General features: G+C 42.1%; 1 protein-coding gene across 3 annotated transcripts in view; it reads right to left on the bottom strand.

Annotated features, from left to right (window-relative positions):
• BCKDHB (branched chain keto acid dehydrogenase E1 subunit beta) overlaps window positions 1-24,951 on the bottom strand; it is a 289,050-nt gene that overhangs the window by 197,700 nt on the left and 66,399 nt on the right. For all 3 annotated transcript variants that reach the window (XR_012638787.1, XM_074948031.1, XM_074948030.1), the window contains exon 6: window positions 22,095-22,203. Coding sequence is in view for 2 of the 3 variants with exons in the window: in XM_074948031.1 (XP_074804132.1) it covers window positions 22,095-22,203 (109 nt within the window). In the remaining variant the exon portion in view is untranslated. The remainder of the gene's footprint in view (window positions 1-22,094; window positions 22,204-24,951) is intronic.

Here is a 24,951-nt window from a genome sequence, read left to right as displayed (position 1 = left end):
TTAATGACTTAGAAAATGGAGTGAAAAGTATGCTTATAAATTTTTGCAGATGACAGTGTCACAAGTGGTCTGAAGTGGCTCAGGAGCATGAGTACCAACCTCAGGGCAGACTGTTAAGAAGCAGGGCACAAACCCCCAACTGGCTATGAATTCTATACTTAGATTTAATCAACCAAGTATAAGTGTAAACTCCTCAGGCACTATAACAACCTAACTATGGAGTCAGAGACAGTCTCCTTGGGTATTCTGGTCTATCTTGCCCCTAGGCAAGCTTCCCTTGGTGAGAGATGGACCCTTACACAAAAAATCACAACAATATTCAGTTTACTCCCAATCCCAAAGGACCAGTCACTTACCCCAGATCAACTGCACTTTACACCAAAGACTCTGAAGAAGAGGGGAAGCCAGGCAAGGAGTGTGAGCATGCAGAGTCCATCTCAAAGAACTCCAATTACAAGTGAGTAACCTTCATTTCTTCTTGAAGTGGCTTCTGCATTCCCATGCATGGGATAGTTTAGTAAGTAGTAACCGCATTCAGGAAGAAGGGACATGAACTGCTAATTAAAAAGGGGTGGAAGAACTACTTGCCAAACCTAGCATCCAATGTGGATGCTAAATCCAGGGAATGATGTTTGGTAAAGGTGTAAATGGAACTCCATAATCCCTTCTGGGGGGGGGGTGACCAATGCTAACTTACAGGCCTCCTGCATGCATAATCTAGTCCATCTTGATGACGTTTTCAAAATAATAGCCAAGCCCATTTTTCTACATGAAAAAGGGGTGGATAGACTCGGGGACTTCCTAAACTCTAGTTCTATCTATATGATAGGTTAGAGCCCATTCTGCATCTGGGATGTATAATCTAATGTCATCTGGATGATTATGCAGTCTTGGAAAAGACATAAGTAAACTGACTGACTGGTTAATGTGGAATTTAGTAACCACTGTGACACTGCGCCCCATATTCTTCACAGTGATATTATTATAGGATTGACATATCTTGCATAAAATACATCATAGCTAAGTCATGTGAGACGTCATTGGAAAGGTTACGATCTGCTGAATAACATTATCCTATTTGTATGCATATATGATTTTTGTGTCCAAAGTTATAAATATTGACTACGTATCTATTTCACATATGGCTATTCCTGGGCAACGCCCACTAGGCAAAAGGCTCTCAGTCTAGATGGCTGGCTGGAAAGGGCCCATTCAAGTTAAATGAGCCATTAGAGGGAACAACAGGCCTTAGGTGAAGAGGGGAGAAGGGCAGGTTGGGGAGCACCCACAGGGACACTCATCTCGAAGAACATCAGTTACTCCACAGGGTGAGTAACCTCCTCTTCGAGAGAGAGATGTCCCTGGGAGTGCTCCACTTCAGGTGACTGAAAAGCAGTATCCCTTAGGATGGTTGGGACTTTGGATCAGGTAAGATGGCTGTTGACAAGACAGTTCTACCCATCTCGGTGTCGGTGAACATATATTCACCATCCTCCTCCTCTTCATTTGAGAGCCTTGAAGCAGTAGGAGAGTACTGCAAATAGGGTGCTGAAGATCTCGGTGATAGATTGGTGCCGAGTAGTGGAGACTCAGGGGCATAGGACACCTTTAAGTCCCCTGGATGTAAAAACTGAGGTGGCGCAGTAGGACCAGGTGCCAAATGGTAAGGTGACTGAAATGGGGCTGGTGCCACTGTAGATGGTGGAGGCAGAGTCTGTGGGGGCATCTGCTGATGCACCAAAACTTGTCCCAGGGGGTGCAAGTTGTGTCACAGGAGTAGGTGTCCCGGACGTGGGCACTGTCAGGGAGGCAGGAGACATCAGGAGGCTCGGTGCCGGGAGCGTTGGCTGCGGCGGGTGAGAAAGCAGCGCCACAAGATCAAAGAGTGGTGCCGCGGCAGCCACTTACGTGCTCGGCACCGTGACAGCTCTCAGCACCATATTGCCAAAGGAGAGCTGTAAGAGGCGGGCAGCAGAAAGCCCTGAGCCTCGGCACCGGGTAGTTGAGCAGCTGACTCACAGTTGGTTCCTGAGATGCCTGCTGAGTCAAAGGTGCAGAGTCGCGGAGCGGCAGATACCAGTGAGACTGAAGCCAGTTTAGACTTTTTCCCTGAGGAGCGGTCCCTGAGGGTGGAGGAAGCTGGCTGTTTTTTTGCTTTGCTCTTGTCCCTTGAGGGTTTTACGCAGCTTTGCTGGCCAGAGTCAGATGCGAATCTGAGGGAGTTTTCTAACAGGAGCAGTTTGAGTCTTAGCTCCCTATCCTTGCAGGTCCGCACTTTGAGCTTAGTACAATGGACTTATCTTGGGGGTACATGAGACTCCCCCAAACAGCGTACACACTGCAAATGACTATCCGAGATGGGGATAGCATCACTACAGGAGGCACATCTCTTAAAACCTGGGGAGCCAGGCATGTCTGTAGCCGCGGAGGTTGTTTTTTTTTTTAAATAAGTCTAATAACTAAGGTATTTTACCTAAATAGTAACTCTAATAACTAAACTATCTAAATAAACTGAGAAACAAAACTAACTAGCTAAATCTCAGAGGACTGCTGAACTCCATCTCTAGCCAGAGACGGTAGAGAAGGAACTGAGGAGCCCAGGCCGTGCATGCGCTATTCAAACACTGACAGCTCATGAGGCAGGCACAGCGTGTGCGCAGCCCATAGGAGTACTGCTGAAGTCTCCGATCGAAGGCGCTGGGACGCACCCTGACCTGAAGTGGAGCATCCACAGGGACATCTCTCAAAGAAGAATTGTAAGTTGCACTTTCACAATAAAAAGATTGCATTACAGTATTGTATGAGGTGAACTGAAAAATACTATTTTTTAATCATTTTTACAGTACAAATATTTGTAATAAAAATATAAAGTGAGCACTATACACTTTGTATTCTGAATTGTAACTGAAATCAATATATTTGAAAATGTAGAAAAACATCCAAAATATTTAATAAATTTCAATTGGTGTTCTATTGTTTAACAGTGCGATTAAATCTGCAGTTAAATAGCAATTACTTTTTTAAATTGCAATTAATTTTGAATCACAGAAGCAGAGAAATATTGAATTGTGGTTTCTGCCATCAGCAATTCATTCTGTTGCTTATCACAACATTTGACATTAATTGGCACCCTCACAGGCAGTTTCAGCAGACAAGCCAAGGATTCATTGTTACTGGCCAGGACCACGTTCAGTCATTTTAGCAAAAAACTGAAGGAAAATTTTCCAAATGTATTAAATTGTGCAACAAGTGCACATGGAAAGTTTAGAAGATATATAATTTTGTATCTCCACTCTGACCCCCATACTAGCTCCCATCTATTTTCCCCGCCTATTCACCTACTAGTTACCTTTCCCCATCCCCCATTAAAAAAAATCTCCCAGTTTAACTGTAACCAACTTGTGTGATATATCAGCTAGTTCTCACAAACATAAGAAGTTTCATTAAGTATAATGTTTCCCTTATAGTCTTGCAGGCAATAGTTAAATCCTCAGGAAAACTTTGATGAGAAGTAGTCACTATGTACATTGCCTGGTGATGTACAGGGCACTGGTCTGGTAGTTAGGAAATCAAGTTAGGTGCCTGACTCTGCCACCAACTTGATCTATGACTTGGGCAGTTTTCCCACCTGTAAAATGTGATACTGCTACTTACCCTACAGTGAAAATGTTCTGAGTTCCAAGCATGAAAAATGCCATACAAATCCTAATTATATGGACATTTTTTTCCAAATAAAATATAGTTTTTTCCCCCAAAAGCAATCAACAAGATCAGTTTAGTTCCTAATGTGGGATAAATCAGTTATAAAACTGTGATCCAAAACATTTCACACAGGAAAGAGCAGTTCAACCACATCAAGAAAACAAAACCAATTTGGCTTTCTAGAGAAACATAATGCAGCCACAAACATAGAAACTGCCATTCTATATCAATCAAACTATTTAGCACAGGGGTGGGCAAACTTTTTGGCCTGAGGGCCACATCGGGGAATAGAAATTGTATGGTGGGCCAGGCTTGCTCACAAAATTGGGGTTGGGGTGCGGGAAGGGGTGTGAGTTCTGGGGTGGGGCTGGGGATGAGGAGTTTGGGGTGTAGAAGGGTGCTCTGGACTGGGACCAAGGGGTTCAGAGGGGGATCAGGGCTGGGGCAGAGGTGTGGAAAGGGGTGCAGGTTTCGGCTGGGGGTGCGAGCTCTAGGGTGGGGATGAGAGGTTTGGGGTGCAGGAAGGTGTTCTGTGCTGGGATCAAGGGGTTTGGAGAGCGGGAGGGGGATCAGGAATGGGGCAGGGGCTTGGGGCATAGGGAGAGGCTCAGGGGTGCAGGCTCCGAGCGGTGCTTAACTCAAGCGGCTCCTGGAAGCAGTGGCATGTCCCTTCTCCAGCTCCTAGGAGTGGAGCAACGCACGACACTCTGAGTGGAGCCAGAGCTGCATGGTGCGGCTCCCGACCAGGGCCCCGGCTGGCATGCTGGAGCGGGGCCGAGTCACGTGGTGTAGCCCCCGACCTGGCGTTCCGGCTGGAGCAGGGCCAAGCTGTATGGTGGAGTCCCTGACCTGACTCCCCAGCAGGAGCTCGCAGGCCAGCTTAAAACGGCCCATGGGCCATAGTTGGCCCACCCATGATCTAGCAGGGTGTCCTGTCTCGTATGGTGACCAGTATCAGATGTTTCAGAGTAAGGTGCAAGAAAGCTGGCAGCAGAATAATTTGGCAACAAGGAAAGTTTCTTCCTAGTTCCTACTAATTAGAGGTTGCTCTGAAGCATGAGCGCTCATGTTGCTTCCAAACATAAATATCTGCTGAGATATGCCACACCAAGCTGTGAGAGAGAGAGTGATGCTGTACATGTTTACATACTGACTTATTACTAACAGTGTAACAGGACCAATCTTTCCGTTTGCCTGTATACTTTTGTGTGTGCCTGTTTACATCATTTAGATGTATAACTAAGTACATTCTTCCTGTAACCATCTCTTTTCATCACAAAAATGGTTGTAAAAGGGAAGAAAAATAAAGAACTATGGGCCTGATTTTCAGGGATGCCAAAAATCCATTATTCCAGTTGAAATCAACACTAGATCAGCCATGCATTGACTGAGGTGTGCTAGAAACTGGAGATCCACTTGGTTTCTCCAGATTCTCTCTCACACCACAATGCAGCAGGGAATGAGGTGCAAGTTAATACAGCCAATTATAGAAAAACCTACATTGCAGTGTTCCCCCTTGAGGGGCTGCCATCCAGGTGGTGTCCGGCAGGTGGGTAAGCCCTTGGCAGGTGCTTCATGAAGATGTCATGAGGTTCCACAAATAAAAGAATCCATGGCTTCTTGCACAGAAGGGTTTGGGAACTATGTAAAGTTGCCCCCAAGTTAAACAATTCAAAGGCAACTGTGAGGTGAAACTGATGGTGCTTCCTCTTCCATCTAGGGTTTATTCCCATGTAGAGAAGGATGGGGCATACAGTTTTTTGAGCCGAAAGACCTATACAATATAACATACTATGATGATAAGCAGTTATTTTGTCATTCTGGCTGAATGGTTCTGCTTCCTTGGCAATATTATGTTTGTTTTGGATCAGCTTTCTTTGATTCCTATCACTTTTAAAGCATAATCTATATTTGCACTGATGGTAAAAAAAATAGAGAGTTTTAAGAAAACTCCTTTCAAGGCTGAGCTTTATTTCACCACCATTGCAAAGCCTTCATTTACCAGACACGGTGAAAACATATGGCATTAAATTAATGTATCTAGTCTCTCCCATAGAATTGTATTTAACTAAATCCAGACAACACTGGTTTAAAATATACACTAAGCAGTCATTCTCTTAATACTGAATGTATAAATAAAATATTTAAAACTAAAATCTTTTGAACAAATTTCAGCAGAGCAATAAAAAAACAATTTTCATTCTCTCAAAAAAAGTACATGAATTTTACATAGTACAAGTTACAAGAGGCTGCAAATATGCTGTATTTGTCTAAAAGGGTAGTGTGAACACCTAAAAAAACAAAAAACAAAAAAACCCATGCTTTTCATCTCACCTGCCTTGTCACTATAACAACCATTGATGCAAGTCATATTTATTTCTACATCACTGATGTCATATATAGTACAATTAAATGAAACTGAAAAGGTCAAAAGACATCAGAATAGGTAAGCCATAAGATGCCTAAAGCTGATAATGTCAAGGTGACTCATTTTCTCCCTTGATTCAAAATCATTATGTACTCTTGGCACCACACAGACTGTTAATTATCTTTTAAAAACAAAAACCTCTTCTCTTATTTGGATATTTTCTAAACAGCTCTGACATTTAGAAGAGTCACAATAGTACTTTCAGTAACATTGTTTATACTACCAGAAAATTACAAGAAGCCCAATACCACTATTTTTTAACCTCTGATCTTTTTATCATATGGAGACTCTTGTTTTTATAGATTCATAGATTCCAGGGCCAGATGGGATCATCTAGTCTAACCACCTGTATAACCCACTCTATTGAACTTCCTCAAAATGATCCCTAGAGCACAGCTTTTAGAAAAACATCCAGTCTGGATTTAAAAATTGCCATTGATGGAAAATCCAACACAACCTTTGATTAATTGTTCCAATGGTTAATTACCCTCATTGTTGACAATTTATACTTTATTTCCAGCCTTAATTTGTCTAGCTTCAACTTCCAGCCATTGGATCATGCTGTACCTTTCTCAGCTAGATTAAAGAGGCCATTTTCAAATATTTGCTCCCCACAGAGGTTCTTATAGAGTGTGGTCAAGTCACCCCTTAACCTTCTCTTTGTTATACTAAACAGACTGAACTCCTTGAGGCTCATGGCTCTTCTCTGAGCTTTCTCCAATTTATCAACATCTTCCTTGAATTATAGACACCTGAACTGGACAGTGGTCACACCAGCAGTGGTCACACCAGCGCCAAATATGGAGATAAAATACCCTTTGTACTGCTACTCAAGATCCCCCTGTTTACACACCCAGGAATTACATTAGCCCTTTTGGCCACAGCATCACTCTTGGAGCTCATGTTCAGCTGATTATCCATCATGAACCCAAATCTTTTTTAGTCACAGCTTCCCAGGTTCGAGTCCTGTAAGTATGGCCTACGTTCTCTGTTCCTAGATATATACATTTACACGTAGCTATATTAAAACACGTTTGCTTGCGTCCAACTTAAAAGTTTGATCTGGATCACTTGTATCAGTGATAATTTTATGTTTTCTTCCAGGTCATTGACAAAAGTGTTAATTAGCATAGACCCAAGAACTAGACACATGCCCACTCAATGATTCCCCATTGTGATGGAGTGTCTACCCCACACAGGACTGAAAAGGTTAAGGTGGCCAGATAGGCCTGTTAACACCAAAGCTGCACATGGAAGGAGTGCTGGGAGCAGGGAATTGATTACAAGCAGGTTCAGGTATGCAGGAATAGGTGGGGCCTATAAAACCAGGAAGCTGGCAACAGAAAAAGGCTACTGCTGGGAAAGGACAGTCACTCCCTGGGAAGAGGGAGAGGATTTGGAGCTGGTACACTCAGAGCCAGGAGGGAAATCAGGAGTGATAGGAAGCAGTCCAGAGAAGGATCAGTGTGGAGTAGGAGAGGAAAGCCCAAGTCTGCTGGGTTGAGGGTCCTTGGACTGGAACCTGGAGAAGAGGATGGGCCTGGTGAACACTTGCTCCCACGTGAAATCCTAAATAAGTCAATGGGGTTCCACCCAGGCTCCATGTCTACTCTACAAATCCAACTGCGGAATCAAGGCACAAGCTCTTCCATTCCCTGTTCTAGTTCAGGAGGCACAAAAGTTTGTATTCTAACCTTCTGCTTTCAGTTTTTCAAAACTTTCACCTTTAGGATTGAAACACTCTGGAGAAATCTGAGCAAAACCAGTTCACTCATTTCTAAGTATGAAAAGGGGGAAAATTCACTTTACCCATTAGAAATAAAATCTTACAATTGTCTAAGGATCAATTCTGCAACTTTGCGTGTTGTAGAGAAAAATCGATTTTGATTTGACTAAGTTATGAGCCTCTTAAAACTGCATTATTTCCATGTTCTGTTGAGTTTTTTGCTCAGTTCATGAAATGTGCCGCTAAGTAAGGTCATGCTGCACATGTAGTTTATAAACCAGGCACGTAAAAAGCTTTAGAGAAAAATTGTTAGGAAGCTCCTGGTATAGAAAAACATCATATATCTAGTACAAAAAGACTTTAAGTCATCAAATTTTCACTGTCTGGGCTCTTTATAGGCCAAATTGTTCTCTGTTGCACAGGTGTAAATCGGAAGTCAGTCCGCTGAACTAATACACCTAAATAGCTGATCACAGAGTTCTACCCTACATGTATTTCTTTTCTAAAAGGGAAGGCCAGGGCATACAGCAAGCAGTGTTGATAGTTCCTGCAAACTCTGAAGGGTGACACCAAACTCTGATACACCTTAGATGCTGCAAAGGGCCACCACTAAAGACTGGGACAGAATCCCTAGTCAGGGCTTTGCAAGGAAAGGAGTGCTCCTCAGAGCAGAAGTTAGGGAGCTAGGAGTCCTGAGCAAAAGTCTGCAGCTATCTGACAACTAGTAATGACAAAGGAAGTGGTGCAAAGAAAAATGGAGAAGCAGCTAAAATATTGGGGCAGGATGTAATGGGCAGCAGGAGACAAGTGTCAGCAAAAGGGAAGGGGAGAGCAGCTAAAACAAACTGGAAGAAAAGAACGTGTCTGCCAAAGTGAGAGGGGGTATATATACAAATCACATTCATTAGGTCAGGCAAGGAAGAGGTTAACTGCCCTGCTGCCCTCATTTCCAATCGCTCAGAGGAGCTGCTCAGCCAGCTGACTAGAAAGAGAATTCCTGACTGAGCCCTCCTAAAAGCAGGTACATAGATAAGAAGAGGAAGTACTTCAAGGGATATCTCAAGGAAGAAGGAAAGGTTTTTCCATTTTTTCCTATTCCAGTGAAATGGGGAGCTTCCTGACTCATGAAAAACCTGTACCCAATCCCTATCTCATCCTCCATGGTTGGATAAATGCTTTTTAAAAGCCTTCCCAGTGTTTATTCTGGGTGAAATCCCGGTCAGTCAGTGAAGACCATGGCAAAACCTCCTATTGATTTCAATGGGGTCAGAATTTTATTCTCTCAAGTTACCTTTTTACAAATTTAATCCTAATTATCCTCCTGCTTATGCCACCCTAAAAAAATTTCTCCCTCCTTGTTTCTGTAGGTTCATTATGATATATTAGGGCAAACTGAAGAAGAATGATAAAATCTACAAGGTGCACATATGCATGAGGATGCAGAAGTGATTTTAAGATGTGTTGTATTTGTGATGCAGGACGTAATGAGTTGGTATGTTATTAAATACAACCTAATCACAATGCATATGCACAACCTTCACTTTAGCATGTCCTAACTGCTGACAGCTTAACCAGATAGTCTAATGTTCTCTGAACACCGCTTTCTGCATGGAAAATGTTACATAAAGGGAACAGCTCATCTGGCAGGAAACAATTGTGAAACTACCACCTGCTGACAAGGAGCCAATGACACTTTCATAAATAGCTTGAGCTAGGGCAAGTTTGACATAGATCAGTGGTTCTCAAACTTTTTTTCCTTTTCCTCCACGGACCACTTGAATATTGCTGAGGGTCTCAGCAGACCACTTAATGATCTTTCCAAATGTTGTTTGTACCGTTAATGAACTATTGTAATGCGCTTTGGTTAAAAGTGCAATATACAAAAAAAACTTAATGAAGGGGTTTTGTTCTACAAATAAAAGCACAACTCATATTTTCATATCAGTAGTTTTACCTTTCTAATGCGATAGATGTGCCCTTTCTCCCCTCGCCGCAGGAAAGGAGGGGAATCTCTCCCGAGCTCGGGCTGGGAAGGAGGGGGCTCTCTCCCCCGCCACAGCAGCCACAGAGCTGAGGCTGGGGAGGAGGAGGGCCATCTCCCCCTGCAGCCCTGGAGCTGGGGAAAGTCTACTCTTTTTCTGGCCACCGCAGCCCTGCACATCCCAAATTCTCCCCACCCCATCTTCTCAGCCCACTGCCCCTTCCCACCTACCCCTTATTCCCCCACCTCAGCTTACCTTACATTCCCCCACCACACCTTACTTTACCTTCTCCAGGGTCCCAGCACCTAATCAGTGGAGCCGCGTGCCACTAGGTGGGTGGCCCTTCGTTCTTTTGTGTGCAGCCGCCCAGGTGCACACTTTAGAGGGAACTATCCGCGGACCACCTGAATTGATCTCACGGACCACAGCTTAAGAACCTCTGACATAGATGAAGCAGTTGCAGCAAATTACAAACATATTTATCAATGTGACAGAAAATTCAACTACAGCTGCTGTGTCCTACAACAATAGTTGTCAGCCAGTACATTTGGAAACCTCTCTCCATTCATTAAATAGAAATGATGGTCAAGAGCAACACATTAGGACCCTACCACTTGTATACTTAAAAAAAAAAAAAAAACAAACAAACATTTTTCAGCTCCTTCCTTAGGATTAGTTTAGAGTCCCTGGTTAAAACAAATGACATTTTATAGGGGCGTTATCCTTTATAGAAGATAAAAATTTTGATATAGCAGCATTTTACAAAAGGGTTTTTGAGATTTCCTCTAAGTGATGTGCAGTCTGGAACCTATGCTTGTTGATAAGCAAAGGGCTTAGTTGGGTACCGAGCTGCTGCTGCAGCAGCAGCATTTCCAGGTTGCAACAGATGTCCAGGCTGCACACAGGCAAGAAAGTGTGTTCTTTTATTTAAGATGCATCCATCATAAATTCTCCATATCTGTCATCTTGAGGTTTGGCTACTGCACTGTGCTCTACATAGGGGCACGACTTTAAACCACCTGCCAATTGCACCTAGTGCAGAATGCAGACGACCATTTTTTATGAGGTGTTTAATGCAGGGAGTTCATTACACCTCTGTTCCATGGATACCACTTGCTCCTGACAGAACCCCAGGTGAAGTTTAAGGAATTGGTGTTGACCTAAATCATTTGGGTCCCAGTTTTCTGAGGCTTGTCCCTATGCTTGTATGTTACCAGGACCGTTGACCATGTGAGGTGTGCAAGTTAGTTTGTCCCTCCTTGTACAAATTGGAAGAGGATGGTGGCAAGGCAGTCTCAGCAAGGTGTCCTTCACTTTGGAATTTGCTTCATCCCTTGGTTCATCACAGTATGGATCTGGTGACCACCAGGGCATAATGCAAATCCCACATGTTCTCCCAAGATTTTTGGGGGATGGCTGATTGTGGCAAGATATAAGACCCTTAGTTTTGCTCTAATTTTCTATGGGCAAAAACCTCATTTGGGCATCCACTTTTAATACTGCAATAAAAGCTCTTTCACATAAAATCTATATTGTGTCCAGAGTCTGAAATAAATACAGTTAACACATTTGTATGCAAAACACAGGGAAGATATCCATTTTGGTTGGTTATTTGAGGAAATATTTTACAGTATTCTTCGAAACAAAACATGCAAGTCCCTAAGCAGTGTATTAGATGCATGCCCTGTTTCTTGCATTATGCTTCACCCTAGAGACCATCTTATTTCTCAAAACACTTCAAGAAACATCCTATTAAATTCAGTGCTTTTCTGCACAACACCAGATCCAAAATTGTTACTATCCAACAGATGGGAATTGATGAAGTAGCTTTGATGATAAAGATTGTATTTCACTGTGATCGTTAGATGTTAAACTTTTGTTTTTTAATCATTCTTCTACTAAAAAGAGAAACAGCAATATAACAAACAGAGTTGCTGTTAAAACTGCAGCAGGTCAGGGTTAATAAGAGGAATGGCATTTGTCTCTTTTTAATAAGAAGTCTCTTCTATGGCACACATATGGGCAATGATTTTTTTCCCCTTGATGTCTTCTTTATCTAATTGTGCTCTTTTTCAAAGTGAATTTCAGTACCGGTGCAAAGTAACAGATTAGCAGCACTGCAGTGAAGTCACAGAACTTGCAAACCACAGCATTCTGCCAGTGTGCTTCAAACTTGACCAAGATAGATCATTTCTAAGGGAGGCAGAGGAGTGTCAAATCTTTGGGTTCCAGAAATCAGGCTGCTCTAAATACAGCTAGTTGCAGAGATGTGCCCCCTTCCCCCCACCCCAAAAAAATCTGTCCTACAGCCAGGGATTGCTGGTAGTGCAGAAGTACTTTGTCCATGTCCCCTTCCTCCTGTCAAGTCCCTAATGTGTCTTCTGATCCAAGCCATGGCATAAGTCTAGGTACAATAGTTCGCACTGCCTGAGGATGCTCCTACAACAATGAAGCTGCTTTGCACAGCCAGAGTGGCTAAAGCAGCTTTAACAGATCTAGCCCAAAAATTCTCTCTAATAGCTAAATTATTAGCCAGATGAGCTGAAGAAGCTGTTGCCTCTTCATGGAGATTTCAGCATATTATTTTCCACCAGAACTACGTTCCACAAGCAAGTATCTTCCAGCTTTCCACGTTAAGAAAAATCTCCAAATCCTCCTTCTGCCTCTCCTTGTTCAGATAAGAGTGTGTTCCTCGAATGTAGTATGAGCTCTCCACTCCATTTGGACACAACTGAACATTACAGATCCTCACACACTTTGTATTTGATACTGACAATCAAAGCAGAGACAAAACCTACTAGATCATCCATTACCACACAGATACTATTTTGAATGTAGCTACAAAAGAAAACTCAAAAATTTTAATAAGGCTCTAGTGTCATCTAGGGCTAAGACAGAAACTTCTTCTTTCATGGAAAATCTACAAAGCAGCCTCATAATGTCTATCTGTGAACCACCACAACAAACTGGACAGAGGGGCCTTAGTGGATGCCTCATTTGGCAGCAGAGAATAATGATGCTCTCCACCTAAAACATCCAGACACATTCTGTATTCTTTCACTAACTGGGTTCATTTTTTGGTGTGACCATGGTCACAAGAGGGGCTATCCACCAACAATTGCCAGAACACCAGGCTGGAGAGAGAAGGCAGGAGGGACTTGCCTAGCCTGAATCACTGATCCAGACCTCAGACTCTCAGAAGGGGTGAGATCAGACTGGGAAGGTGAGGGCTGTGGGAGGAAAGGTACATCTCAGGACTGTTAGTTATTTTGCAAAGATTGATCTATAACTCTCTAGTGTTTCTTAAGAGCAGAAGTGACTGTGGTTAAGAAATGCCTCTGCTAATCCTGTATTCCTTACCTGCCAGGTTGTCCCTGAAGGGGTTAATCAAAAAGCTCAGTACACCCACAGCAGGAACTAGGGACTCGGGAGGGCTGAGGCACTGGTTTCAGGGTCTAAGGCAGCTGAGCTATGGAACCCCACATTCCAAGGAAGGATGGCAGAAAATAGGTCTGCCCCTGGGGGCATGACCCTGGGAGGAACAGCAACATAGCACTGCCCAGATCCAGTTGGGTTTGCAGCACATGGGATCCAGCAATTGAGTTGACTCTCAGCAAATTGGTGTCTGTCCATAGAGGGGATGGGGCCATGTTATGACAACAAACACCCTCACCAACTCATTTCCTCTTTAATCTTACAGCTTCTCTCTTTGACTACACCCACAGCAGCCTGATGGCACCACCACTCATTGGGAGTGGACTCCTCTGTCTCTCACCCTTGACAGAGACTAAAAGGGGTTATAAATTCCAAAATCTCTTTACCCTTTGGCACCTCTCCTTAGAGGTTCTGGGGTCCTTTTCTCCTGGGGGACATGTGTGTGAAACTACCCACATAGCAGTAATCTTAACAAAAACAAGATTAAAACAGAAGAAAAATGGAATTAAAACTAATGAAACCTGCATGTATAACATATCGGGATTTATAATCTCATAAGATAAGCTGAAAAGGCCTTCTCAGTTTATCTACAGAGCAAAAGGAAAGTAAAATGAACAGTTTACATCCCTTGCAAACAATCCTCTCTGACCACTCTGATCAGACTGACAGAGTTGCTTGCTATCTAAATACCAACAACCCCCCATTTCTCCACACTCCCCATAGACACTTATTAATTCCTATCTCCAGTTTTCTGATGTCAACGAGACATAAGAAATGGTCCACTGAGAAAGAGAAACCCCCTAACAATATTAAGGAATGGCTGCCTTTCGAAGGCTTATTGACTCTACCTCAGATACCACCTTTCACAGAACACCTTGGCAGTCAGGCCTCTTGGCAGTAAACCCAGAACCAGGTTTTTATTTTTGTCATGAATTACGAATTACAAAGACCCATAGCCTTTGTCACAGTTAGTAATTCAATTTAGAGCTCAGACCATCATACACAGTGTAGAAGCTCTAAAAGCAAAAGGGAAATTTTCCTTCCTGTATAAGATTGTGCTCCCATTGTCTGGATTGCTTCAAAATGACTTGTTTGATATTTGTTTAACTTCATTACTAACAGAAATCTCTTGTCTAGTGGAATCTACTCAGCTTTTGGGGCCTTACCTAATCTAGGGCGATTTTCTAAAAAATTCCCACAATAATTTACATTCACTGATGAGCTCCAATGTTGTTACCCATGTTGGGGTTCTAGTTTAGACAGGCCACCTGCTGCTTTCACTATTTTAAGCAGTGTACTGATTAGAACTGTTCTGAGAAAGGTTAGACAACACTTTTAAACGGTGTAGTAGTAAGTGGACCATTTACAGCAGGGCTCCCTCAGTTGTTAACATCTGTGGAATTCAGCCCCACAGACAGGGTCTTACTGGTGAAACTCTTCAGTCACCTGGACACAGGAAGTACTATTAGAATTGACTGCAGGAGTTCAATCGCATAAGCCTGTTGTAGAGCTAGAGAACATCCCCTCCAGTCTCCATGCTCATGCAAACCTTGGTCTTTCGGATTATACCAAGAAGGATTCCAATTAGCGCTGGTGTGAATTTCTTTGCCATAAGCACATCTGTCCACTAAAAACTGGACAGAAAGATTAGTATTTTAACACAGCATTTCAAGTAAATACATTTGAATATTGCTACAGTTTTCTTATTATATTTACCGTCATCATTACTGAAGCACAGCAACTGAGTTTTCATATGTATTTGTACAGTGTCTAGCACCATGAGGCCACAATCCGACAATGGGGATTTTGCGTACTACCATAATGCCAATAATATTAACACAATATACCATTTGCTCACAAAAATGTTTTTTAAAATACACTGACTTTTTCCTACTAAAATAACATGTAATGAAAATTACCAGGGGAAGTCAATAACCTGCCAGGGCAAAATAAATCTAGCAACAGAAGGTCTGTGTCCACTGCAATCGAAGGTGTGAAAGCAGCACATGGAGACACACCCAAGTTATCTTGGACCTAGCTACCACAAATACCAATAGCAGCGAAGCCATGGCAGCACAGACTTTAGCAAGGGCTAGCCACCCGAGTAAGTACCCAGGGTGCCAGGCAGGCTTGTACAGCCCACACTGAACCCTGTTCTGCCACAATTTTGTACTTGTACTAGCTAAGTCAAAGCTAGCTTAGATTATGTCTATACACACTGCGGTCACATTTACAATTGCAGTGTATACTTGCCCAGAGTAAATTTGACCTCCCTTGCCTTTTTTGTTTTCAAGTTTCTATTTGCTTCTGACCTTTTGTAGAGACTTCTTCGCTGCCAGAAAGCTGTAGAAAGAAACAAAGCTACTTCACACAAGATATATTTTGTAGCAGAATATCTAAAGTGGAAAGTAGTTTTTCCTTTGAGCTAAACATATACAATATTGTAAAGGAATTGTATTTACAGATTACATTTATTTTAAAGTTGAGTGGAACTTCACTAATCTACACCAATGCGCAGACAATCTGACAGTTACATTCAGCAAGTGCCAGGGGACAGCCAATGTGAATGATACTACACTCATTTGTAGGCTAAGGTCTGGGTCCACACCATTAAGTTAGGTATACCTAAGTTGCCTTGTATTGACCTATGTGTGCATGTATTTACACTCAAATTTGTCTCCAGCAGATATAAGCACCCCATTACAGTGACACGGTAAAACCACCTCCTTAAAAGGCATTGAGCCGTAATCAATGTACTTAGATGGACGTAGTGCAACTGTAGACACTGTGTGACCTAGGTCAACCTTAACAGTCCTCCAGCAATGCCTGACTGACTGCTCTGGTCACAATTGTAAACTCCACTGCCCAGGGTCACAGAGATCGGAAGCCACTATTCCCCTTAAAATACCCCACATATTTTAGAAATGCCTTTTCCTGTTTGTCCAACTTGGCAAGCACAAGATGGCGCCTGCCTCATCCCAAATCAACAGGGCACAAGTATCAATGTTTCATTGTTGCATTCATATGAGACGAGATAGCAGTACAACAAACTGGAAAGGGGGTAGTTTTATGTACATTGGGATGTCCCTTGTGTCCTCCTGAGAGATCTCAATTAAACTTCCATGGAGATACTCTGCAATATTCTCCAGAAGGTTTCAAGGGATGACTTGAAAGGATATCACAGCAGGATATCTTCCCACTCCACTCCACGATAAGTTCAACTGGCACCATGGCAGTTAACAGGCTAGTGGCGTACAGGTCAGGGCAGTTTCGGGACACCTAGGGTGGCTGTGCTCTCTGTGTTTCTGTTACCCCCAGGAGTAAGACAGCCACTAAAATCACTGCCATCTGTGGAAAATAGTACCAATATTCAGTGCCATTACCCTATACCTGCACCCCTGGAAATAGGGACCGAAATTTTACTGTTTCACACAACCAAATGCCCTCCTCCTCACCCTGCCTCTTAACACTCATGACTGGGACTGGAGAGTGGTGCCATTCAGAGACACTCTAAAGCTGAAGTGTCAATAAGCATATCCTGTTAAAAAAAGTTTATGGGAATAAGGGGAGTTTTGAAAATTATCTTTCACTTTCCATTGTGCCTGTATATCTAATGATACATCTGTCTGTTTTATGCATATGCTGTTGTGACCTTGAGGGATGCTCCCTCCACACCGGCGGAACACCTGACTCTGAAGAGGAAGAAAAAGATGACGACGAAGGAGGATATGTTCAGTGAGATCCTGCAAACCAGCGTTGCACTGAACTTAAAACAAAGGCCCGACTTGGTCAACATGGCAGACAGCATGTAGATGGACAGAGAAGACAGGAGAAAATGGAGAAAGACCCAGGAAATCCAAGCATGGATTCGTCACCCTTTACAGTCCCTGGAGAACTCCATGGTGACAGCTCCCTGCATCCCCCAACATTCCATTTGGCACCAAGGTTCGCATTCCTACTCCTACCACTCCACACTGGGGACAGTAAGGACAATCACAGCTTCACATATGCTAACTTGTGAGGTAAAGGCTCTTAAGAAAAGTAAGCAGTCATGGGATAAGAGGGAAGGTCCTCTCATGGATCAATAACTGATTAAAAGCTGGCGAACAATGGGGAGGAATAAATGGTCAGTTTTCACAATGGAGAGTGGTAAATAGTAGGGTCCCCCAAAGATCTGTACTGGGATTAGTGCTGTCTAACATATTCATAAATGATCTTGAAAAGGAGGTGAACACGAAGGTGGCAAAATCTACAGATGATACAAAGTTACACAAGATCGTTCAAAACTGACTGCAAAGAGTTACAAAGGGATCGCATTAAACTGGGTGACTAGACAACAGAATGGCAGATGAAATTCAATGTTGATAAGTGCAAAGTAATGCACATTGGAAAAAATAATCCCAACTGTACATAAAAAATGATGGGGATGTAAATTAGCTGTTACACTCAAGAAATAGATATTGAAATCATTGTGGATAGTTCTCTGAAACCTTCCATTCAATGTGCAGTGGCAGTCAAAAAAGCTAACAGAATGTTAGAACCATTAGGAAAGGGATAGATAAGACAACAAAATATCTTAACACCAGTATATAAATCAATGGTATGCCCACATCTTGAATACTGCATGCAGTTCTGGTCACCCCATCTCAAAAAAAGATATATTAGAATTGGAAAAGGTGCAGAGAAGGGCAACAAAAATAATTAGGGGTTTAGAACATCTTGCATATGAGGCAAGATTAGAAAGACTGGGATTGTTCATTTTAGAAGAGAGTCAACTAAGGGGGATATGATGGAGGTCTACAAAATCATGAATGGTGTGGAGAAAGTAAATAGGGAAGGGTTATTTCCCCCTTCACAAAACATAAGAACTAGGTGTCACCAGGTGAAAGTAATAGCAGGTTTAAAAAACAAACAAAAGGAAGTACTTCACACAATGCAACCAACCTGAGGAACACAATGCTATGGGATGTTATGTATAACTGAATTCAAAAAATAATTAGATAAGTTCTTGATAGACAATAGCTATTACCCAAGATGGTCAGGGATGCAACCTCATGCTCCAGATGTCCCTAAACCTCTGACTGCCAGAAGCTGGGGCTGGACAACAAGGGATGGATCACTCGAAATTGCTCTATTCTGTTCATTCCCTCTGAAGCATCTGTCTCTGGTCACTGTTGAAAGACAGGATAGCGGGCTAGACGGACCATTGATCAGAACGACTATGGCTGTTCTTACATACTGCAGAATGCATAGCAGTACCCAAAGCACTGAGTATTTGAGTGTACAGCACCACAGAACTCACAAGTATAAGAAAACATCCAGCTGGATGTGTAAACATACAGCACACATTGCATAGTTCATAGTTTCAGTGAAATGCAGTATAATGATAAATGCACAGCAAGCGAAAAAAAGGCTTCACTAAAAGACAGTGTTATATGTATAAATGTACACCAAGCACTACACAATTCCTAACAGCCAACAAACCTTCAGGGCGCAAGTACAATTAAGTGTACCATATTAATGCAGCTGACCATTAAAGTATGCTTACAAAGTCTTCCTCAACCATGTGGAGCACAAAGTGGAACTATCTCCACCCTCAACCCCAGCGGCAGCTTTATCTCACAGATATTACGCAGGACACAACAAGCAGCTATCATCATTAGATCTCAGTGAGAAAAATATTCCAATCTATGAGTAAACATTTCAATATCACCAATGATAATCTGCCAAATAGGAAAGAACGTCCTTGGTTACAGCTTTCTGTACAGTCCTATGTTCTTAAAGGGCAAGCATCATGCACCTTCCCTGGCCAGCCAACACTTATATCGGTGAAGTGTCCCCAGTGATCCATCAACACTTCAATCATCATAGAAAAGTGGCCCTTGCTGTTGACATACTCAGTGGTAGATGAGTACCAAAATAGGATGGGTGTGCTATCGCCCCACTACAGTTCAGAACTCAATTACTGCAAATCCATCCACTACGTCCTGCTCATTGCTGAGAGTCACAATCCTGTGTAGCAGGACGTGAATAATGGCAAGACACATTTGCATGATAACGGCCCCGCGCTATGGGCGTTACAACTACAAAATGATTTCCCACTGACTGGTAGCAATCCAGCACTGCAAGCTTCTAGAGTGCAATCACCACTCCCTTCTCCACCTTCCATGGAGCTCTCATTCTAGTGTCCCAGAGCTGAAGGGCTGGGGAAAATCTCGGCACACAGATCCAAGGAATATGGTCTTTTGCATTCAAAAGTTCTGCAGTCACTGCTCATTGTCCCAAACCTGCATTACAATGCAATCCCACCAGTCAGTGCTCATTTCCAAAGCTCAGAAGCAGTTGCAGCTGCTCCATGACCACCACCACCAACCATGAATTGGTTTTCACTATGTCCCTTCACGAACTGTCCTCAAAAGAAATAGTCACGTCCCCCAATGTTGCAGTTCTTCCTGCAGGTCTGGAAATACCTGAGAATCATTCTACCTGTATTTGCGATGTTCATGAGCATAGGTGCTGGACCTGTGGATGCTGCTGCACCCCCTGGCTTGAAGTGGTAACCATTATATAGAGGGTTTACAGTTTGGTTCAATGGCTCTCAGCACCCCCCCTATAAAAACTGTTCCAGCACCCTTGTTCATGAGAACAGTAAAGACCTGTGTGGGCCCCATGCATCTGTCAGAGATGACAGGCAGTGAGAAGTGCCATGTGGGTTTGTGGGACTTTTTTAAAAAGCGGAGGGTGTCAAAAATTGTGAGATATGGATAGCATTATGGGATGGAGAAAGTTGCATGTTGGAACGTGACCCCTTTTACCCAGAGATCCCTGGGTAAGTCATTTCTATCCCTCAACACATTGACAAAAAACTTTCCAGAAGGTATTGCAACAGACGGCAGCACAAGACACACTGGGATACCTACCCACAGTGAACCAAACTGCAACAACACAAGCACTCCTGGTGAGTAAACAGAGCTAAGGCAAGCAGCCAAGCACAAGCAATGTAACAACTTTGGCAGCCCTACACCGCTGAGACTTGTGTTGTCCAAAGTCTGCCGTGCAGACATAGCCTTAGTCAGACACTGCGGCTGGAGATGTAATTTCCCCCTCGGGTGCACATACACACTGTAGCTTTGATTGAGCTAGTGTACTAAAAACAGCTGCATAGCTGTGGCTGCACAGGCAGCAGAACCGGTAGCCACCTGAATACAATTCTGTCAGAGACCATAGGTAAGTACTCTTCCGGCTAGCCTGTGCCATGCTCGTGTTACTGCAGCTACACTGCTATTTTTAGCACACTAGCTCAAATCAAAGCTAGCACATGTATGTCTACCCAAGCTGAAAATTACACTTCCAGCTGAGGTGTAGACGTACCCTTACATGAATTATGCACCTCAAGGCTCAGTCCTGCTCTCTGAATGAGGCACTGCTTCTGCTCTTAGGTTCCTCTCTTACCTCTTCCTGCTTGTGCTGCTAAGGGTAACAGGGCCAGGTTCCTGCATGCCTGGCTGTACTAGAGCCACTACAGGTGTGAAGAAGGCCGCAACAGAATAAAGAAGTGGAACATGTACCTTTAAGAAGCCACTATGTTTCTTTCTCCCACAACACCTCAAAATAAATCCACTGATTCTGTGCCATCGCTTTCCAGCAGCTGGGATCAATGCATTTACGAGGGATGATAAAAGATGGTTGCCACATCTGCCCTGTGATTAGGGAAATGACCACAGGACAGAGGCAGTAGCAATTTCAAATCTTCTCTCAGCTGCACTGACATCTTTCACACAGAACTGGTGGCTCTGGTCCCTACCTGAATTCACTAGCTCCCTCTCTTCTGTAGTGGCCCCACAGGAGAGCCTGGCAATGATTCTCAGTTCAGCAGCACAGCAGGGAGCAGGAAGAGAAACACACCAACCAGTGAGCTCATATAATTTTCCACGAACCAGAGCAACTTCTAGCCTCTTCCACTGTTCTTCCTCTTCTGTCAACTGATCCAGCTCACAAGAGCAGCAAAACAGCTCAAAAGATGAACAGCTAGGGAAGGGGAGGAACTGAGCCATAAAGATGCCGTTAAATAAAGGTAAAAGCCTAGAAGTATCAAAACCCTGGTCCCCTCCAATCACCACAAATGTACTCTAGATTATATCCTAGCTCACATGATGTTCTCAGAAATTCTCAGAGCAAAAAAAGATAATGCCCCTGAAAGGCAGTTTCTGGTAAAGAAAAATGAAATGGACATAATTTATATTTCAAAACACACCTGAAGATTGTCTACCTGAAACTCAGCAGGTGGCTGTGATGTACACTCAAACTGTCTTTACTTAGCCAGGACAGTTCCTCAGACCAGAGTCTTTCTGTTACAAGGCTGGTTTCCATTTGTGTGTCTTGCATGTATTGGAAGGCCTAGTTATATGATTTTTAACAAGATCCCTTCCCTAATCACGAAGAGTAATTCCCACTGGTCTCTTGACTCATGTTTTTACTGTTCAATTCTTCATTCCAATATGAATACAAAACTTTTACTGACTTTGGAATCAGTACTTCACTAATTATGATTTACAAATACTGAAGTCAGTGGGAGTTGGATCAGGTGCTTAATATGGATTTGGGTACCTAACTTTGACACCCATATATTAAAACCTTGGCCAATTTTTGAGCAGCTTCTCTAAAATACACACTAAATAATTAAACATGTAAAAAAAGAGACAAATAAATATAAAGATGGATCCCATAACATAAAATGCATCAATTTACATTGAGTACACACTTACACACACACACTCCCTACATTTTATTGGAGCACACTACATATAAGAAACATTTTTACCTGCTGCTCTGTAAAGTATTTTAGGTTCAAAGAATATGCAGGGGTTTTTATCTTCTATGCACGATAGTAGTAGTCCTTTGGCCTGAAGAGGACTTCTTGGAATAACAACCTGTAAAAATTATTTATAAAAACTGATTAAAAATATAATTCAGCTATTTAAGGATTAGGTACAGAGATAATATTAGGTTAGCAGGCTACTCGAGTTTACACAAATACTTACATAAAATCCACTATGGTCAGGCTTTACCAAATAATTTTTTAAAGATTAAAAACAGCTCAGAACGTTTTTCCTTTTCTACACTGGGTTAAGTTTGTGCCGCTTCCTAGGAAAAAAAAACTGACTAGAAGCAGCATGAAGGAGACTAATGATTAATATCAGGAGCAAGCAAAGCAGGAAAAACAAAACCGGGATTTTCATGTGAACATTTGCCAAACCATCACTAGCTGTTGGAAACGCTACTTGTTGCTATATGTATGTTGCGCTCTATCTTGTTCCATTTTTCTAAAAGTGCAATTGCAATTAACAATACAAAAAATTAAAAAATAATCTTTGTTTATGCCTGATTTAGCAAAGCACTTACACACATGCTTAAATCCATTCCTCGTCAGCAACATCAGTGTGACAAACTTTAAGCACAAGCTTGGGGGTTTTACTGAATCGGGGCCTATATTTAGGAGGCTTATTTTAAGTTTAATGGTAATTACAACTAAAAGAGGTTCTCTCTATTCCTAAATGCTACTACATTGACCATTTGTAAATAATGTGGAAATTCCTATCTGCTACAAGACTCTTGCTTAAATTGTTTTTTCTTAATCCTGGTACGGCTGCAACGTTTATATTACAAATACAGTATATTCAATATTTAGAGAGAGACTTTAATGCACAATACTTAAAACCTTTACTAGTACTGTTGACATGTATCATACTCAAAAGTGACACCACACAAGTCAGTCAAATTTATATCATCTCACCGTTCAGCAGAAATTATTTCACTTAATGTCAAATAGGAGCAATTGCTTTGCTTTAAATAATTTTCATCCTTATTGTCTACTCATTACTTAAAGTGTGCTAACAAGGGTAGTAAAATCAAAGTATGGTACTTAAAATGCTTTTTTGGTTCTTGAAAGTATTTTCTTCCCCTCAAAATAGACTTGGAACAGTCCTCTTCTCTGCAGTGGGTCAGACATTGAGGAATTCTGCTCACATAAGGCAGTTTGGATTCTCCAGCTGCCACTTGTGCTATCATGGGAGCCCTCTTATCATTTACTTGAGAGGGGAGAACCAGAAATGGTGAAAGTCCAACAACTTTTATTAGAGTAAAACTTTATTTCACTGTAAGATAGAGGAATGACAACTGCAATCAGCAACGTGTTTTCCTCAGAGAACAGTGTTTCAAAACAAAACAAAGAGTTAATGGAATCAGGAAGTAAACAGAAAAATCCTCCAGGATGAGGTTAAACCACATCCTATAAGCCCTGTCATCCCAAAGGCATTCTTCCCCTTTCTGACTCCCAACCACTCGTTCTTATAGCCCTTCCTCTGAATATCCATGCAAGGGTAGCAAGAGCTGAGTAAATTTCATGTACTCTGGGAACCGTACACCTTGTCTCTCACACTTGAAACATGGTATGGAACCCAATATCAAGAGTGAATAGTCTACTAACATGTATGGCTAGTTTTTTAAAATTAGGCATGTGCAATTACCCAACTATACAAAGGTGTGCACATACCTGATATTTGAATGCACACAAGCCATTTATTTGTATATGCACAAAGCCAATTAGGTAGCTACCACACCAGGCCACCTGTATACACAGACAATTGATGCACAATTTCATTCTGGTATCTGGATGCATACATTAGATATGTGCAACTGCAGTTCTGCAACTCATGTACCCAACTTTGAAGATCTGGCCCTCATACACCTACCTATATTGAACTGGAAGGACCTTTGATTCTCAAATTTAGACTGACAGAAAAAGAAATGAAAAGGGAAAAGAAATGAAGAAGGAAGGGAGAGGAAGAAAATTACACGAATATTATAACATTCACTTCTGATTGCTGACTCTTTCAGCTGGAAGTATGGAGGCCGTGACACTAGTTTAATTTGCACTGGATTGGGAAGTAAAATTCTGTTCAATGCAGTCAATCAAGGATCTCAGAGTTTATCCAGAACACAGATTTAGACACAACTGCACAATCTAGTAACTTTAACTACAACAAATTTAAATATTTCCATGTGATAATTGATCCATTACTCAATATTTGTAATTAACTTGTGTTTCCACAATGTCAGGATGATTTGTTCCCTAGAGCTTGCATGAAAGAACCATTTGAGTTTGGGTTAGAAAGCACTTCCAAGTATAGAAGTGGGTATCAGGAAAGACATCTGATTTCAGTAAAAAAATGGCTCAAAGACCTTAGTCCAGAAGGCGTCATTAACATATGCTGTCAGAACAAATGTACCAAGAGTCCTAGTTTCACAGAGGACTTCAGATTCTGAATAAAAATGTGACAGAGCCACTTAAAAAAAAAAAAAAAAAATACCAGATGCCATGTGTTTTTTTTCCTACCTATTTATCAGATACATATAAAAGGACCTACAACTTTGGTATTTAAGCACCCAGACCAGTTAGCAGATATGAATCTTAATAGATAATGTGAGACTGTGACATAACTAACTAGTATTATCTCATGCTAATGTTATGCCTCGCATGAAGCATATGCCTATATATGCAGAAATACCAGAGCTTAGGAAACAATTCAAGAAAAAGAATGCTTTTACAATTTTTCAGAATTTTAAATTTTTTGTTTGGTCAGGACCTCTTTCCCTACCCAAATGTCATCTGTCAGAAT

This window comes from Natator depressus, chromosome 3 (genome assembly GCF_965152275.1).
Source record: "Natator depressus isolate rNatDep1 chromosome 3, rNatDep2.hap1, whole genome shotgun sequence".
Taxonomy (NCBI): domain Eukaryota; kingdom Metazoa; phylum Chordata; order Testudines; family Cheloniidae; genus Natator; species Natator depressus.
Note: the sequence above shows the minus strand (reverse complement) of the source record. Positions and strands in the feature narration are given on the sequence as shown.